Source organism: Apis cerana, linkage group LG5, assembly GCF_029169275.1.
Source record: "Apis cerana isolate GH-2021 linkage group LG5, AcerK_1.0, whole genome shotgun sequence".
Taxonomy (NCBI): domain Eukaryota; kingdom Metazoa; phylum Arthropoda; class Insecta; order Hymenoptera; family Apidae; genus Apis; species Apis cerana.
Genome location: NC_083856.1, coordinates 12,126,815 through 12,145,598, shown reverse-complemented (window position 1 = coordinate 12,145,598; position 18,784 = coordinate 12,126,815). Strand labels below are relative to the sequence as shown.

Here is an 18,784-nt window from a genome sequence, read left to right as displayed (position 1 = left end):
GTTCCATCCGTTCGATCGTTTTTTTTTTTTTTTACGGAGATCGATACGATGCTTTGTTACTTTCGCTATTTTGAACAAAGCTAGCCACATAACCCCCTCTCTTTGATCGATCTTTTTGTCCCTTGATCGTTTCGCAATTTTTTTCGTCGTTGAGGGGAAAATAAATTATAGATATGTTTATTTAATTTGTTACAAGTCTTAAATCTAAACCGGTTTTTTTTTAATAATAAATTTCTTTATGAAATTTAATTTATGGAATCAATTGCATATTTTTCTGAATTAAAATCTTCCTTCGATCTTTTTTTTATCAATTGTTGAACAAATTTCGTAAACAGCATATCGAAAAGATCGAACTGTAATTCCTTCCATGGAAAGTCTCCATGATATTATTATTATTGTCTCGTGAAACATTATATCCAATCATATTTCTGTGCAACATTGGCCAATTTTAGATTTATGTGAATAAAGTAGATACAATATTCGAGAATAATATGGACGAACAACGTGCAGTCAAATTTGTTAATTAAATTATTCGAATACCCTTATAAAACTTCCTGACATTTCATTTTTTTTTTTACCTTCTTCATTAGATGACGTGGTCATTAGTGCACGTGGTTATTTTCCTCCCCACTGATCAAATCGAAATATCAAGGAGGAAAAAATAACCCGTTTTCGAAGGCGTGCCGATGCAATTGTTAAAGAGACCCATTCAGATGGACCATTATCGTTCTACTTGCCTCGATTCGATCGTATAACGCATACATTTGTGACCGTCTTTTGATTTCGAGAATTTTTCTATTGTACAAATTATTCGAAAACACCGTTGTAAAAATTTTCCCTTTTAGGTTAAAGTACACGTTAACACATTTTCCACAATCAATCCGTTTCTTTATCAAAAGGATACGAATCTATTCTCCCTCGAATCGAAATATCGTGCGCCATTTTCCCAGGTGTGCCACGACGCAATTGTTGCAAGAGGTGGGTGTGGAGGCCATTATCGCGGATGCACTCGCCTCGATTCGACCCAATACGAACATTGGCCTGCGTTTGCCAGATAACGCGAGATCCCACCAGCCTTTCAAGCATCGCTTTAAACTTTGACCTAGCCGATCGATCGCCCCGCTGTCTCTCGTGTTACTCGGTTTATCGGTTACGGAAGGAGCGGTTAAAGAGGTTTCGAGTATTTGGAATGGTTAAGCGTACGAATTTTTTTTTTTTTTCAAATTCACTCTCCCTATTTCGTATACATTTTATATTATAATAAGAGAATATTACATCGGTCCAATATTTTTTGAACTTTGTTTACATTATCGATTATATCGTGGTATAAAAGTTCAGCTATTTTCAGTATTTATTTTGTTCAACGTCACTATGGACGAACGTCACTAGATGTTTGTGCTGTTAAGTAAGTAAAAAAGGGCGTATTAAATTAATGTTTGTAACGTAATTCATTAAATATACGAGAATAATATTAACGATAATTAATAATTAAAATTCGGGGTGGAAAAAGAAGAAAATGACTACAACTAGTGAAATGGAAGATCAGTTTTTTTTTTATTTTTTGAAAAAGAAATTTTCTGCAATTACATTACAAGAAAGTTACATCGAAAGTAGAATCGCAAACGGTTTTAAAAATTTAATAAGAAGCCTCCAGTTTGTATCTCCTCACCTGATATATCTTCCTATACCCATCCAAAGTATTTATACTTTGACAAACTCTATGCATCGATAACTAACTAAAAAGCGTTTAAATCTTCCTCAGGATGGAAATCACCATAAAACGATGCTGTTCCAAATTCAATTTGTGTCGAATGAATTTCATTTCATGTTTTTTTCTCTTTCTTCGAAATTTGCAATTCGAGATATAATTAACACGATTAAAAGGATAAACAATTAATTAGACGAATTCGTATTCGAAGAAAAAAAGTGAAATGTTTAAAATAACTGGCTGGATATCATATTACGTAATAATGAAATTAATAATTAGCTTCAAGTCGTATCGTAATCTACACTCATATCGAACAATTATTCCGAGAATTAGGGCGTATATTTGATATCGAATAAGCTGACAACGTTTCGTAACATTGATTGTGTAACGAATTACACAATATATCCCATATATTCCATATTCTCATCGCTTCATACGTCCATGAAAATAATTAAATATCGGATAAAAGCTTCGATCATCGTTCTCGCTTTTCTTGTTATTTTCACGTAATAACGGCGGGCGTAAACTTGTGGCATAAAATTTTCATAAAATAAACGACTCCCGCATCTAAAGTTCTGATCGAATTGACTCGACACATGTTGCGAGAAAATTTTGCCGCACCATAGAGAGAGAGAGAGCGAGAGAGAGAGAGAGAGAGAGAGAGAGAGAGAGCGAGCGAGAGAGAGAGAGAGAGAGAGAGAGAGAGAGAGAGAGAGAGAGAGAGAATCGCAAATTAGCGGATAAAAATATTGGATATTAAATATTTCCGATAAATATATTAAATATAACAATTTATTATAACAACTTATTGGATTGCTGAAAGGAATGAAAGTTAATTTGAATTCAAAATGAAAAGATAATGAAAGAAAAAAATTATAATATTTATCTTTTAATTCGCTTTAATTTATTGTTAATATATTCATTTATTATCGCACTGAATATATATATCAAAATTCTAAATCGAATAATAATTCTTGAAGATATAATCTTATATATAATCTTCTAATAATTTCTTATGTACTATATTTAACTTTCTTAATACTGGAACGTAAAAAAAGAGAAGAAAAAAAAATCAGTACAACATCTCTTTAATAAAGATTTCCTTTAATCCCTCTATTCCGTATCTACAATTTTTTTTCATTTCCTTGCAAATTCACGAGAGAAAAAAAAAACTCGCTTGAAAGTTCACTTCATAAGTTGAAAAGATGAATAAGATGTGATACCGAGAAAAAGCTAAAAAAAGCGAGAAAGGTATCAGAAAAGAGCTGGCTTGATAAAACGAGGAGCGGCACAGTGATAAAGGAAGGATAGGGATGGCAAGAAAATATAGATTGCTCGGGAATGACAAAGTTCGAATCAATTGGAGGAAGAAGGACATACATACCGGATCGATTCGGAGGACTATTCCGTGGGTGTCGAGTTTCGTCTCTCTTCAACGGACAAATTTAGTCCAATAAGAAAGAAAGAGCAGATACTGATCCACGTAATACGGTTTCAATAGGAAATAGGATATTATTAGGAATTAGGATTACTATAGTTATCTAGAAGAGATGACCTAGTGAATCTAGCAAATAGAATAATGTAAATGAGATTGGTGATTAGAGATGCCATTTATCTCGTCATTTCCCTTAGAAAGTGGCGTCAATTTTGCGAACAATCGGATATAATCGTACCATCGAATAATTAATGTCAGAGTTCATCATTGCAAATTAATCGATCACTAAATACAAAACGCTTAAAATGGAAAGAGTATTTGTCATAATCGAGTCAGAAACGTGCACTTTCGGTTAATAACGGTTGTAGGCTGGATAACTAGTGAAATAATAAAGTTTCGTTTCTGCTTTTGTAAAAGGAGTAAAGTTCCGGAGAAAATACATTTAGCATAGGTTATGACATCAAATTTGTGGTCTGTTTAAATTTTTATTAAATGACAATATATTATGAATTTTTGGAAATTATATTTTTTTGTACAATTGAAAAGAGCAATTTTTATATAATCTTATATTTCAAGTTAAATATAAATAATTAAGAATTTAATCTTTATTTAATTAGTTAAATATATTATGAATGAAAGTAAGCAAAAATAAGCAAATAAATATATCATTTTATCTTAATCTTACCTTTATGCAAAGAATTAATAAAATAAAACAAAAATATACTTCGATATGTATATAAATCACAATGAATTGAATTAATAAAACGTAAAATTCGGAAGTTTAAGGTTAATTATTCATTATCATGAATGCAGGATTTGTAAATATTTATTATGTCATGTTATCTTAAGGTTTATTAGTTGAATGAAGTAACGAGCGTTATAAATGAACTTACAAACTATACGTTACGTAGGAAATACAGTGATTCCATGGCACCGTATATAACCGTTGTGAAGTGAGCTGTTTCAGCTTATTCGATCTAACAATATCTCTTAAGTACGATAACAATGAATCGTAACAACTTTGCTTAATCAAAATCTAGATCGATGATATTATTTCAGTTCGAATGTCGATATCGAAACAATTTATATATGTTCAAACTTATTCATATATTCAAATTATTTATACGAAATTGTATATATTTATAATTTGCATCAAAATCCTTTCTAATCTATCTAACCAATTATAAATGTGTGCAGTTAAAAGTCTGTATAAAGTTTGTTCTAATAAATTTTATTACCTGTTCGGATGCGTTGAACTTCTCGAAAAATAATTCTTTAGTGCAATAATATGACATCATTTAATAAATTAGTCACTACTAACGAAAAAAATTGTTATAATATTATCACCTATAATATTAAATTCAAATTTCGACAAACACGATAATTTGAATCACTTGGTATCACTTTAAACATTAAATATGTTATAAAATGTTATACCAATAACATGTTAATTTCAACAAATGTATTAATTTGATTGGTTCATAACTATTGCTGGTAATAAACGAACCAATCAGCGTACAGTCTGTGTTCGCCATGTTACATGGTATATCTTGATACAAAATATTCTTAGTTCCAAGTTCGCCGCGCTACGTGCAAATTTTTGTGCTGTGAAAATTAAGAAAATCAAAGAAAATTTATGTTAATAAGTGTTATTTTTTTATATAGTTAATGATTTCAAATATTTAAAAATGGACAAAAAATTTGTTTTATTTAAATATTCGTTCGTTTAAATAGTTTTTAATTTCGCGATAATCAATATTAAATAATGTGAGATAGTGCGCGTCCTTTGCGTCAAAATTTCGATTTTCAAGTTTTTTTTTTTTTTACTTTTTCATTTACTGCTATAAAATATGGAAAATATAGCTTTAAATAAAAATATAAAATTTAAAAAAAAATATGTAAAATTAATTATCAAGCTCGTGTTTGTATAAAAACATTATTTTTACATTTTTATGTGTAATATACTTTTTTTTAACAATTTTAATTAAAAATTGAGGATTGAAGAGACTTTTTTTTTTAATTTTTCATACAAGGATCACGATTGTATATGACGGGAAAAGGAATAAAGAATAATTATGGTATCTAAGGTAAGATACTCTTCGATTACTTGATTTCTACTTTAATAATTTCGATAAATTTTTGTTCGTTCCACGATGACGGACATCGAAGCTCGCAAAATAACGTCTTAAATGCTAAGATCAATATCACGGTGTAAAACAGACATGTTTCTCCGTCGATAGATTCTACATTTCTTTCCATTTGTCATTTCTTCTTTCCTTCTTTTATTTTATTTTTTTCTTATTTTTACAAGTGATTCGTATACAAGACGAATGGATTTAAGAAATTGTCGACGTTTCTCGATTATATTACTACTATTTACAAAAAAGACCCAATTAAAAGGGTGAAACATGTCGTAGGAGAAGGAACGATGTGATTAAAGATTTCATTAGAATATTTTGATGAACACAGGAATACTAGATTCCACATTTTACATTCTTACACGTTAGTTACGTTAATAAATGCGATGAAAATGTTTAGGATTTTGCACAGGATTGTTACATATAATTTCCGTGCACGATATTTTTTTTCTGTACACAATCACAAGAATTCCGATTTTCTTTTAGGGAAAAAACTAGTAACTGGCCCAAATGTGCAACTTGTTATTGCTTGATATTCTAACATACGCTACCGCCTACGTGCTTCTGTAAAAATCCTAGGATCTAGGGATAATATTACTCGTAGATTACAATGAACGAATTTATAAAAAGAAAACTGCCGTATAATTTTTGTAATATTTCTTACAAGATAAAAAATAAAAATATATTTTTTTTCATTATTTTAAATAGGTAATTAAATATTGGCAGTTTTCTCCTCAAGATTGTTTTAAAATCATGTTTTTTTATCATCGAGAAAAGTTGTTTGACTTATAAAAAAATCATCGCGAATTAATTTCAATGTTCTCATAATTCTCGTTCAACGTTTAAACACACTGTTTACAACGGCGTAGATGTACTTTAAGTTTCTCGCGTGACATCAGTCGATTAAGGAAATTAGAGATTTATCAACATTCTCTTTTTCTGTTCATTTTCACTAATGACGATCCGGGGTCAGAATGACGATTCAGTGCCTGACGTCAGCTTCATCGGTCGTTTGATTTTCGAGAGTACACGGCCTCAGAAATTCTTGACCTCTTTCGTGAAGCCATTTGTTTGCCACTAAAAAAAAGAAAAAAAAAGTCAGACAATCAATGTTTATTAATCGAAATTTTGAAAAGATCTTTACAGTTTGTTTTTATATCTACAATAACAATTCTTATTATCATTGTTATAATATTAAATGATAAATGAATATTTTAAAATTCCAAGATTTTGTTAGTTTACATACCCCATTTGGAACCGGTGAGAACAGGACAAGCCGCGTGTCTAGTTTTGAAATCTCCCTCTCCATTGGGTTTGAGATTATACCAGAAGGCGGCGCTACCTTTCTTGGGCCATAAAGCAATGTTAATGGCTGTGAAAACAGTACCTCCACCTTGTTCTACGTCACTCATCTGAAATAGTTAATAATACGTTTGTTTGAAATAACGATGAAATAAATAATAACAAAATTTTGAGATTAATAAAATATTTAATAATTTTTCTGTACTTTTCTAGGTATCACTTACATAATATAAAACTGTTGCAATACGATTTCCAGTTCCCAAACTCTTGAATGCATTTGTTTCCTCTTTCTATAAAAATAATCAATCGATTTAATCGTTTTGCTACTACGATTTCTCTCATAATTCTGACTTACCCTCGCAAAATCAAAATGTGGCTCGTAATGACCACCAATACCATAATTAACCACTTGCAATTCTTCTGCCGTATCGACAGTCATGCTCGTCATATGTTCCACACGTCTGCTCACAGCTGCCACGTGTTTGTGCTCGTGCTCTTGAAGCCAAGCACTCTTACTAATCCTATAATTCGCTATCTCTAAGGCACCAGTTTTGTAATTCTGTACAGTAGCTCGCTTGAACTGCAACGTTTGGAAAGAAAAATCAGAAATTATTTTTCATTTCTTCTCGAAAACAATTTGTATCGTTCCATTATTATTTTATCAAACGTTACCCTCGGTTGCGCCATTCTTTTAATAGTCTCGATCTCGTCGTCGTATATCACGTTGTGGTAAACGACTATCCTCGGGTCGAGATAAGCTTCCTCCTCTTTGAATGGGGCAATTTTCAGGAAGGGAATTCCACGATCGACATAACGACACTTGAGATTCTTCTGCACTTCTGGCGGGATCGTTACCTCGCCACGACACAGCATCTCGTAACGTTCCCTCTCCGTCATTTCGTCCAAAGTTTTTACTCTTTCCTCGGCAACTGTGAAATGCTGAAACGTTCGTAAGAAAATGTTCATCAAAAAAAATGAAAAGAAAAAATCTTGATAGAATTCATTATGAAATAGCACCAGGCATATCATAACAGAATCATTATCTTACTTGTGCAGGAACAGCGGTGTCATCTTGACCATCCTCCCCCCGTTTTTTCTTCGATTGGCTCGCTTTGCTCTGAATCTCTTTTTGGTAATAAGCTCTATTGCCCAGAGCACGTTCGTGCGTCGGCACCAGCTCCAGTAACTCGTTCGTCATGCTTAAAGCTCGCGCCACGTTACCTAGACACGATTCAATTAACGAATAAATTATCATCGAAACATAAATTATTATTCTCTTGTAAATGTACCATATATAGCGATATACGTGTATCATACCTTGCATATACGTCGAGAATGCCAAATATTCTAATATGTCTGGTTTCGAAGTTGTGGTCGCGTTTTGTTCCTCTTGAAGACGATCCATGGCTTCCTGCATCCAGAGGACGGTGTGATAGTAATCACGATTATGATAAGATTGTCTCCCAAGTTCGAAACAGTCGCTGGCTGCAAGAAGAAACAAGATCAGAGGTTTAGAGGTTAAATTAAATTTCTTTTAATTCTTTATTTTTTCTTTCGTAAAACTTTCGATAAAAAAGTGTAAGTTTCACGACATGCACGTTCGAATGAATCGATTTAAATAAGAACACTGTTCTCTCTCTCTCAACTCCGCTAATTCTACATAGATTCACGAGCTCGTCAGAATTTCCAACCAACGGTATTATTCGCAAAGAAAAAAGGAAAAAAAGGAACAAAACTTGAGCAACGGGAAAAGAAAATTTATTCCCGCGATTTCGGCTTATTTCTCCTCCAGACCGTAGTCATCCCGGCTTCCTGATTGTCCCGACGACTCTGAGCCCGACTCTGTATAATTCATGACTCTATTATCATAATTAGATTCGTAATAACACCGGTTGATGGACAACCATTAGGAAATCTGAAAGTTAAAGCTGAAAAAACGAACGTTCCTTTCCTGTATTTTTCGAATCGAACGATCCCGGCTTCAACTTTCTTTCGTTTCAACTTCCAAGCATTTTGCCTCCTTCTCCCCGCCGATTTACGTATTCCGCTCGTTGTCAAACGATGGAAGAACTTCACCTTTCTTACCGTCTCTTCGACCGTTTCTTTCCATTTTCTTTCTCGTGGAAAAACTTGCTTCGTTAATTAATTTCCGGGGTGGTCTTTCGGGTCCAGATTGCGAAGTTTTTCGCGGTTCACCGGAAGAAAGAAAGTTCGAACTAAATAAAGAGGGAGATTTAGGTTAGGTTAGGTGATCGGGTCGAGAAATGGAAAAAAAAGGAATGGAAAAAAAGTGTATCCTTATTTTCCAATCCAAGCATCTTTTTATCAGATTTTGTATATAATGTAAAAGTATTATTAAATAAATAATAATAAACACGAATCGAAAAGTTTTTCTTTGTCTTTATTTTTTTTTTTTACTTGCATACTTACCGTTCAATCATCTATAGCAACGCATCCAAATTATTGATTAATGATTGTAATAATGATTTTCGAAATTAAGAAAAAAAATAAATATTTCAGTATTCGTATTTCCACACAATCATTATTTATTGCAATATATTTAGACCATCAATGATTGAAATAATGATTTTCGAAATTGTTAAAGGAACGCTAAAAAAAAAGACAAATATTTCAGTATTTGTATTTTCACATAATCATCTATTTAGACTATTAGTGATTGAAATAGTGATTTTAGAAATTATTAAAGGAACGCTAAAAAAAAAGACAAACATTTCTATATTTGTATTTCCAGATTACCATATCGATCGAAATAGTGATTTTTGAAATTATTAAAGGAATGCTAAGAAAAAAGACAAACATTTCAGAAAAGTAGAAAAATAAACATGTACTTATGAGGATAAAAATTTCTTTCTTTCTAGCTTTTGTTTCACAAACGATATATCGAGTTGTTCGGAAAATAATAATTTCATTTTTTTTTATGACCAAGTCGTTTCGCGTAATCATAAACAATCGAATTCGATAAATTCAATCTTCGTCAGTTTGTTTCGATCGGTCTTTATTTTGTCTTGATCAGCTTCAACTATGTCTTCTATCGTTAATACACTTTCTCCACAGACTTCGCGTAACTTTTTTCTTGCCTGAACAATATTTTTATCTTTTCGGTAATAAAAAAAATAAAATATGCCGAAAATGTTTTTTCGATCTTGCATCTTCGTTATCACGCACGCGAAAAACACAAACCGCACAGAATCGAACGAATTTTTCTTACAAACAAACCACGAAATACCAATTCTTAAAATATAATAATAAGAACGCGGTTTAGAATGAAGTTGGCTGGATAAACGTTCGACTAGCGACACTCGTGTGAAAAAACGAAATTACTACCCGAACAAAATTATTTGGATAAAGGCATAATTTTTCCACTTTCCTGTACTTTACTCGAATCTACTGATTTATCGATACGCTAAATATAACAGAGTGTAAATACGCTTTATAGCCACCGGGAAAGTTTTACGTGGGTTTTAACAAAGTTCCGGGTCGTAAAAAAAAAAAAGCGGCGGGAGAGAAAGAGGAAACAATGTTTCCTTGTTGCAAGAATCGTTTGCAAGTCGGAAGGGGGATCACTCGTTTACAATTTAATCAGTTACGGCCGATCGTAGCAACTGGAAATTTCGCGTTGTTTCGCGGTTTACGCCTGGTATTAACTGGGATTAAATTTATTTTAATCTAATCCACGCTGCTACGGCCAATTGGATCGAGATTTAAATTCGCCGCCAAGGCGATGGAGATTAGATTTTCGACTAAATTCAATAATCTTAACCAACGATGCGTAATCCTCCCGCCATTTAAGATTTTGAACCACTCGCTTCGTCGCAATTTTATTTATTAATTTTTTTCCTTCGAACGAAAGATGAGACAACGAATTTAAATCACTTTTTCCTTCGAAACAAATCCTTTTGCTCCGCTATTCTCCGGAGATAGAGAGAGAGGGAGAGAGTTTAAAGGAAGAATACCGAATCTAGCGAAGGAGTAGATCATTCTCCATTACCCATTCAATATTCATCGAACTCTCCGTGGCGGGAGCATAAATGATGCAAGGAAACGGCCCGTATTCTCGTTTCGGCGAAAAAATCACTTTCTTGTCGCGGTAAAAAGCTCGAACGACCGCGTAATAAGAAAAAATCGAGGCGGGAAGAAAGGGGAGAGAGGGGAGGAAAATAGTGGCGACAATGGTGGAAAGAAAATGATGAAAGAAACTGGTCTATTAATTATTCATTATTCATTAAGCACAGGGTAACATCGGCAGCCAATATTCCTTTTCGATTCGATTCGTTTCGCAACGTTTTATCCCCTCCCCTCACCCCGAATAAATAATTCACCGGCGGACAAGGAGCCCGGCTTCCTTCTTTTTCCCCTCCATCCCCCTTTTTTGTCAGCCGGAAGCAGCAGCTCGGGCTAATGCGATAACGAGGCGTGGATGGCTCCTAAATGAATCATTTACCCTCCTTGAACGCGTTCAATCTTTCGAAGGATTTTATTTTCTTCAGACTTTTTCTTTTTTTTTTTTTCCTCTTCGGTTCAAAGGAAATTTAAAAAAAAAAAAAAAAAAGAAAGAAAGACGATCGAATTGCACTTTGGGAAATTGATGGACATATTTTTTTATTAGAAGAATCTTTTTACCAAGAATCTTTCCTCGTCGATATCTCGAAGAAAAAAAGAAGAAGCCCCTTTTTCCCTCGAAAGAAGAGAATCACACCTCTCGAGAGTTTGACGTTATCGAGACGTTTGAAAGAAACTTTTCACCTTCGCACTCCCCTCCATTTCTTATCGTAGACGCAAGAACCTACGTTATTGTTCGAAATGATCCTCCGCACTGGAAAGGAAACTTCACGGCTGGTTTCGCTCGGCACGAATTCTCGCTTCTCTCTCGCTCGCTCGTAAGTTTTTATCGCACGGAAAACAGGAAAGAAAAAGACAGAAAAGGCGGTTGCTCGATTCGAAACAAACCCCCCTCCCTCCTCCTCCTAGATGAAGCGCGTTCGCAAATTCGTGAAATTCCCTCCACGAGGCAATAAAAGCGCGGATCCTAAATTCATTGAAGAAGAAACAGGAAAAAAAAGGAAGGAGGAAGAACCAGGCTTACTCATTTTAAAAGTCACGTTGCCTCGAATTATCGCATGCAGCTCGTTTCCATCCCGTTCTTAAATTCATCTAAAATTGCTCGATCGATGAAAAATTGAAAAATTAAAAATATATATATATATTTTTAATTTTTAATTAAATATATATATTTTTAATTAAATATTTTTAATTAAATTAATTTTTAATTTTTAATATTCAATTATTATATATATATATATATATATATATATATATCACGATCGATTCAAACGAATCGTACAAAAAAGATATAAAAATTTGGAGATAAAAATAATTGTAGCAAAAGAAAGAGACACTTCTGGATCGAGGAAGAAGGAGAAAGAGAGAGGAGGTTAAATAAAATTCTGACGGAGGAAAAGAGAGGGGGCGGGGGAGTGTACGTACGAACCGGTTAATCCTGTGCTGTATTGGACCCCGTTCAACACGCCCCTGGCGACCTGTGCAGTCTCGAGTTTGTACGTGTCCTGTAACCTCATCAAAGCGACGGCCGCCCCATTAAGATCCTCGTCAGTTGGGAATTTAAGGTCGCTCCTTGAGCTGGTTATATTCGCCACGAAAGACTTGCCCACGTCCTGGGTGATCAGCTCCTCGACCCGTTTCCAATCCGTGGTCAGCCGTTTCACCAATAGATAAGCGTTGATCGGATTTGACAGGTACTGCTGAATGTTTCTCGACGCCTCCTCGTGCTCTCTCGCGTAATCCTCCACGTTTCTGAAGCGAGACAAGAAGAAGAAGAAACATGGCGGGAGCCGTTAAAAATAAAAATAAAAATATATATCAATCATACGGAGACACGCATCAGAACGAATAAATTTCATTCTCGAGAGAAAGGGACACGATTTTTATTTTATAACTCGTTGTCGATAATTCAGTTCCCTTTAATTGAATTCACGAAATTCAATCCGAAGAAAAACCACGTCGTGGACACTTTTTAATTTAATCCCCTCGTTGCGAAGAGGTTGGGCTCCCCCCCCTCCTCCTCCTGTCCCGAGGAGACTGTTTTACCGCGATTCAGCAGATGTCATTTTTCTGTTTCGTTGTTTTGCCTAGCTTGCAAGGTGAAAAAATGAGATAGGAGATAGTTCGAGCTTGACGATGAGATTAAAATAAACGAGGAGGGGAAGGAAGGATGTTTTGAAAAATAGGGGGAGAGGAGGGAGGGGGAATCTGTCGAGAACGCGCGAGAAAGTTGAAACAACGGAAAACGACGGCGTTACGCGAGACATTGTTAAAAAAATATAGACTTCCAGCTTCTCCTGTAATTTAACTTCGAAACTTGGAACCAAGGGAAAGTTTTCGAAAGTTGCGAAATCCTCAAAAGCAATGATAACTTTCCCCTTCCCCTCCTCCTTCCCTCCCTCGATTCTTCCATCTTCAGGAAGTTTGCGGTTATATTATATATACATAACTTTTTCGAACTGCGAAAAATCGATCGACTGCGAAATGCGATCAGAATTATGTTGTTTCGACTACGAAAATAGCCGTTTTTTAAAAACAAAGTTCGACAAATTTTAATCAGGAAGATTGACGATATTTTTTTTCTTACCGATTGAGAAAAGAATTTTTGCTTACCGACGCAAGTAATTCCTGTGCGATGGTATTCCAAAGTCGAAGTGTACAGAAGTCTTTACACATCTTAAAAAGTTTTGTGTGATTTCTATGTATTTCGAAGTCGATGTGTTGTTACGCGAGGATTTTGTTGCATAAATGCAGCAACGCGTAAATAGGTGAATCATTTTCAAATTTTTCTTATCCATAATCTTGAAATTTGCTTAAACAAGTTTCTTTAACACGTATATTTCGTTCATCGAAAATTTCAATGTAAACGTTCGAATACTTTTGTTACCAACTATAGGTACAGTCACACATTTTAAAAAATTTTGTGAGAATCATAATACGTTTATTAATAGAAATATTATAGAAAATTTTGTTATCAATTTTGTTATAGTAATTTCTGTGTATTCCAAAGTCAAAATGTTATTACCTTGTACGAGAATAGGTACAGAAGTCTTTACACGCGTTAGGTTATATATGGAAGAATACGTTTATCGATAGAATATCATAGAAAATCGATCTTGCTAAGTAAAAAATAATTTCATTATTTTCAAAAATCGCGACCACAGAGTACGCGAAATCAATTTCCAAATTTGTATTCGTCGTCATCACTTTATAAAAATGAAGCAGCGAGCCATAATGAATTCGTTGCTTCGATTCATTTCGAAATCTTTATATCCTCCCTCCCGCCATCTATCTCGAAACAATTTACCAATCCTCGTCGCTTCCTGCCGTTCCAATTTCTCTCTCTGTTCTACGATCCCTTTCTCCCCCAATGGGGTTTAAAGAGACCCCATACAAAGGACTCTCGGCAAGATGACGAGGGAATTATTCAACCCCCTATTTCCTCTATTTTGGCCGGCCACCGTGCAATAGGCAATAACTGCCTGCCGTAGATAACGACCGAACTTCACCTCTGATCCTCGAAAGGGGCCCAGAATAATTCGCAAAGATCGCTCTTAGTGCGTGGAAAACTTTCCCCTCGAGGTTAGGGAAGAGAATCCGCGCGATTGGCATCGTTAAGCTCCAGTTTCAGATTTTTACTTATTTTGCTTAATTGAACATGGTTGATTTCGTAAATTTCGTAAGTTGATATAACATATTACGTAATAATCTTGTGAAGCGTAGAGTAATATAACATCAAATAGCTAACGTTTATTCTCTTCTAACCTAATTTGAACGTTTTACGAGATATTCTTCTCTCCCATCGTTATTTATTTTATTAAGTATGCAAATAAGTTCCTTCTCCTTTTTTTCTTACGATCGTAATTTTTAACCGAATTCGAATTACTTCCTGTTGGTGGCGCCATCTGAAAAAGCGTTCTTTTGTTTTCAAGAAAAGTCGTGACGAGCGCTTCAAGAGTTTCCAGTCCTATTCAACAATTTCGAGCAATATGGCGTGCGAGAAACGTCATTCGCGTCACTGTTTACTTTTTACATTTTAGCTTAGGAAATCGGTTTTTGAATCTATTAAAATGATTTGTGCGCGACAGTGGAACGAGGGAACTTACAGAACATGCAAAAAGTCGTAGCAAAGATTTAAAGCCGGAAATTTTAATTTAGAAGATCGTTCAGATGCACTAAGAAAGTTCGACGACGATGAGTTGGAAGAATTGTTCGACGAAAATCCGATCTATGAGAAGAATTGACAGAAAGATTAAGAGTCACGAGACGAGCGATTTCATCTATCCAACTGAAATAATCGGGTAATCTTGTACCTGATTTACGTAATAAAATTTTGAATTTTCTTTTGGAAGAAAGAAGGGGAAAGAATTTATTCGCATATCTAATAATATTATCCTTTTTTAATCCTTCGAAGAGAAGATACGAGCGAAAATATATTCGTATGTGTGATAAATATATATATATAGTTTTTTCGCGCAAACTTTTACCAACAGGATATGTTCTAGGATCAAAAATGCAACAAATCTCACTAGAGTGAAAATAAGAAAATATATAAAATATAAAAAATATATAAAAATTGTTGAAATTCGTTGCAAGAAATAAAAGAAAGGATTAATAGTACATTTGTTGAAAGCAAGATAAATTTTCTCAAGATGTTAAGCTTGCAACAACATTTTGAAATGGAAACATAAACTTCTTTTCAATAATGTAACAATACGAAGATAATAATAACATTCTTTTCTTGTCGTATTTTATTTTTTCATTTTCTTTTCTTATTGCTCAGAACAGATGCAGTTTCATCGTTTAACCTTTTGCACACGAATGGTGTCTCTCGGCCATTTGGATTCGAATAGCTTCTCCAAACTCTTTATGTACAATCATACGAAGCGTAGAGTAATATAATGTCGACAGGTAAATTTTCTTATCTTAAATTGGATCGCGGATCGAATTACATTTTCAACGTTAATCCGAGTTTGACAGTAAGTGGTGATAAGAACATTATTTTCAATTGTTTTTCGAGCAAAGACAAGTTTCATATTTTGTATAAGAAATCAAAATAAAAATAATTAAACGATGAACATTACGTTAAGAAGGATTATAAGGTTAATGATAAATCGAAGACGCATCTTGCCCGATCGCTTCACGCAATATATGTAGAGTTTAATACTCGACAAATTCTTCTCTATACGTAAAGATACCTTTATTACGCGCATGCGCGAAATCGTTTTGAGGTTAGCCGTAAGAAGTTCATCGAAACGTGTGGAACGATTGTCTCGAGCTTTAATATAATATATGACGGGGACAAGAATTTCTAATCGTGTCTTCCAAGCAATGGAAAGGAAGAATAGAAGAGTAAGAAAAATACAGTAAAATATAAGCTCAAAGAAGTCCTCGATAATTACGATCAAAGACAGTAGTAATAACCAGTTATCTCTAGGAAAAAAAGAAGAGGCAGCAATTCGTTTCCAAAAAGCAAGGAATAACCGTAACAGTAAATCGAAGAGACGGATTAGAAGAAGACACAAAAGGGACGAAGATTTCGTTTCGTTTCTCTCCTCGAATCGAGATCCCTGGCGGCGATTTGGCGGAAGCGGATCAACCAGCAGTTTTCTTTCGAGCTCTCGTTTCATCCGGTCGTTCAACCGGCCGACCGAGATTGAGGACGGGGGAAGAGCCATTTGCGTGATCGGTTCGCTCGAGATAACGAGGGGAAACGGTCATGCAAATGCGATCGAAATGGAAACTCGGCCGAAACACAGCCGCTTTATCGCGACTTTAATTCGGCCGTAATTGGTACACGCCGCGCGATGATGGGCAACCGGTTAGTCGATTCATCGACTGGAAATCGCGATGGAATCACCACCGAATTCTCGCTGGTGGCGGGAGTTATCGCGGGGTTGTTCTCGATGTTGCGCAATTATCGGTGGAAGGGATGGAACGGATGGATGGAAGTTGGATCCTGGATTCCTGGCTCGGGACGGAAATTCGTATCGGGAAATATTTTTATTATCTATGAAAGATTTATGGATATATATTTGTTACGTTATCTTAATGAAAGGTAGCATCCATCGTTCTGTTCCAATGGAAAAGGTATCCTTTTCGAGTGTTGATTTTTTTCTTACAGAGTAAATGTTCTTGAATTGCATTTTTTAAGTTTGTCAAAAAGGTGAGAATCGATCGATGAAGGAGAATTTCATAACCTTCAAAAGTTTTTGTGCAGTAATTTAAAAGGAAAAAATATGAATTGTAAAATTCATTAGAATCTTTTTTTTTTTTTGCAGAAATACAAGCTTTCCAAAGACACCAATGGAAGAATAGCAAAGCAATTCGAACGTTGAATGAACGCAAATCCATTACCAAACCTTTTCTCGTCGTATGTCTGACTTTCTCTATTAACCTTTTGGCTCATAGAAATCCATCGTCTTATAACAAAGTGCACTTAAATCGAGGATTTAAAGTTTTAAAATAATATATTGGAATACTAGTAATAATTTGTAAGTAATTGTAGTAATAAAATCGATGAGAGAATTCATAACCTAAAAGAATACGAATTATAAAATTCATTAGAACGCATCTTTTTTTTTTTTTTCTTTCCAAATATAAACTTTCCAAAGATACCAATGAAAGAATAGCAAAGCAACGTTGAATGAACGTAAATCCATTACCAAACCTTTTCTCTCCGACTTTCTCTATTAACCTTTTCGCTCGCAGAAATTTATCGTTTTTATAACAAAATGTATTTAAATCGAGGATTTAGAGGTTTCAAATAATGTATTGGAATACTAGTGTAATAATTTGTCTATATACAATACACAGAGGTATCACGTTTATCCTAGAAAATTGGAACGTGTTATTATAGTTATGCGTGTGTGTCGAAAACGATTAGCGAGTCAAATATGAGAGAAAGAGTTAAACATGTGTGCGCGCGCATCAACGGTTCGTGTCTCGACTATTCGGGAAGGAAGGAGGTCGATTTTCGTCGCGATGATTCCCCATGAAATTGCAGGGAAAGAGGGCGCGACATAACACTAGGAAATATACACAGATGTAATCGCGGCTGTTACAGGAGAATTATTATGATTCGAAACGAGGCATTGGGTTGTTGCGTGATAAATCTTGTTATGAAATAAACGGTACAAATAAGCATAATTTCCGTACCGAATGAAACAATTGTTGATTATTATCGTTCGATAATAAGTTCGAGATAAGAGGATATATGATCGAGCGTATAATTAATAGGACTATTAATGTAGCAATTATTCTCGAATTTTTCATCGTCCAAGGACAAAGTGACCGATGAATAATTCCATCGGCGGTTCATGCAAATCGGGTGTGTCAAACATTAAAATACGGCTCGTTAGGATTCTCTCCCTCGACAATGTTTCGCGGGAAAGTTTGCGATTAGTTCCTAAGAAAATATTTCGTGGGAACCTGGGGCTCTGTTGTCTGGCAAACCTGCATAAATTTAAACCTGGTTAAAATGGAGGAATTGAATAAACGTTTTCTAAAAATATCAAGTACAACTAATCGTAAACATTGAAAAATTGTAATCGTTTCACAAAATTATACGAAAGTGAATGATTAAACGTTATGAAAATTACATTATGCTGAAAATTACCAAATATTTATGAGCAGGAAGGAAAAAGCACACGGTTTATTAATCAACATTATCTTCTTCTGGTCATTTCGCCTCGAAAGAGCGAAAAGGTTGAGAGGATCAGGTGTACGAGATGTCGTGGAATGCTTGTCCACGGAGTAGTCTCGTTCTACTTGATGCAAGCAATTAAAATAATAGCCTTTTGATCTGGCGCTGCAATTCGTTACTTCCGCTGATGTAATCGAACCGGATTCCGGCTATTCCACGTTCCATGTTCCACGTTGGAATTCTTTCTAAGATAGATCCGCCTCGTTTAATTTTGAAAAATAATTTTGTATAAATAATTGTGCATCTTTGAACGAATTTTAAAGAGTTTAATCTTCGATCCTGAAAAATAATTCTGTACAAATAATTGTACATCTTTGAACAAATTTTAAAGATGAAGCGCTTCTTCGATCCTGCTCGTGTTTAATTTCCATTGAAAAATAAAAATTTCTACAAATAATTGTACATTCATCTTTGAG

General features: G+C 34.5%; 1 protein-coding gene and 1 long non-coding RNA gene across 21 annotated transcripts in view; one reads left to right on the top strand and one right to left on the bottom strand.

The window, feature by feature from the left end:
* Positions 1-5,246: 5,246 nt before the first annotated feature.
* The window catches only part of LOC108003281 (prolyl 4-hydroxylase subunit alpha-1), a 301,958-nt gene continuing 288,420 nt past the window's right edge, over positions 5,247-18,784 (bottom strand). For all 14 annotated transcript variants that reach the window (XM_062075347.1, XM_062075350.1, XM_062075355.1 and 11 more), the window contains 8 exons: positions 12,093-12,415; positions 7,901-8,068; positions 7,632-7,804; positions 7,256-7,522; positions 6,939-7,163; positions 6,808-6,873; positions 6,528-6,693; positions 5,247-6,358 (listed from right to left, as the gene is read on the bottom strand). In XM_062075347.1, the coding sequence (XP_061931331.1) occupies positions 6,264-6,358; positions 6,528-6,693; positions 6,808-6,873; positions 6,939-7,163; positions 7,256-7,522; positions 7,632-7,804; positions 7,901-8,068; positions 12,093-12,415 (1,483 nt within the window). In that variant the 3' untranslated portion in view covers positions 5,247-6,263. The remainder of the gene's footprint in view (positions 6,359-6,527; positions 6,694-6,807; positions 6,874-6,938; positions 7,164-7,255; positions 7,523-7,631; positions 7,805-7,900; positions 8,069-12,092; positions 12,416-18,784) is intronic.
* LOC107997000 (uncharacterized) lies at positions 14,625-17,236 on the top strand. 7 transcript variants are annotated; one of them, XR_009829805.1, is made up of 4 exons: positions 14,632-15,102; positions 15,169-15,370; positions 15,452-16,015; positions 16,101-17,236. It is a non-coding gene; the product is annotated as an uncharacterized LOC107997000 (long non-coding RNA). The 7 variants fall into 7 exon arrangements; XR_009829806.1 differs by having other exon boundaries at positions 15,452-16,829; positions 16,945-17,236; XR_009829809.1 differs by having other exon boundaries at positions 15,447-15,574; positions 15,694-17,236.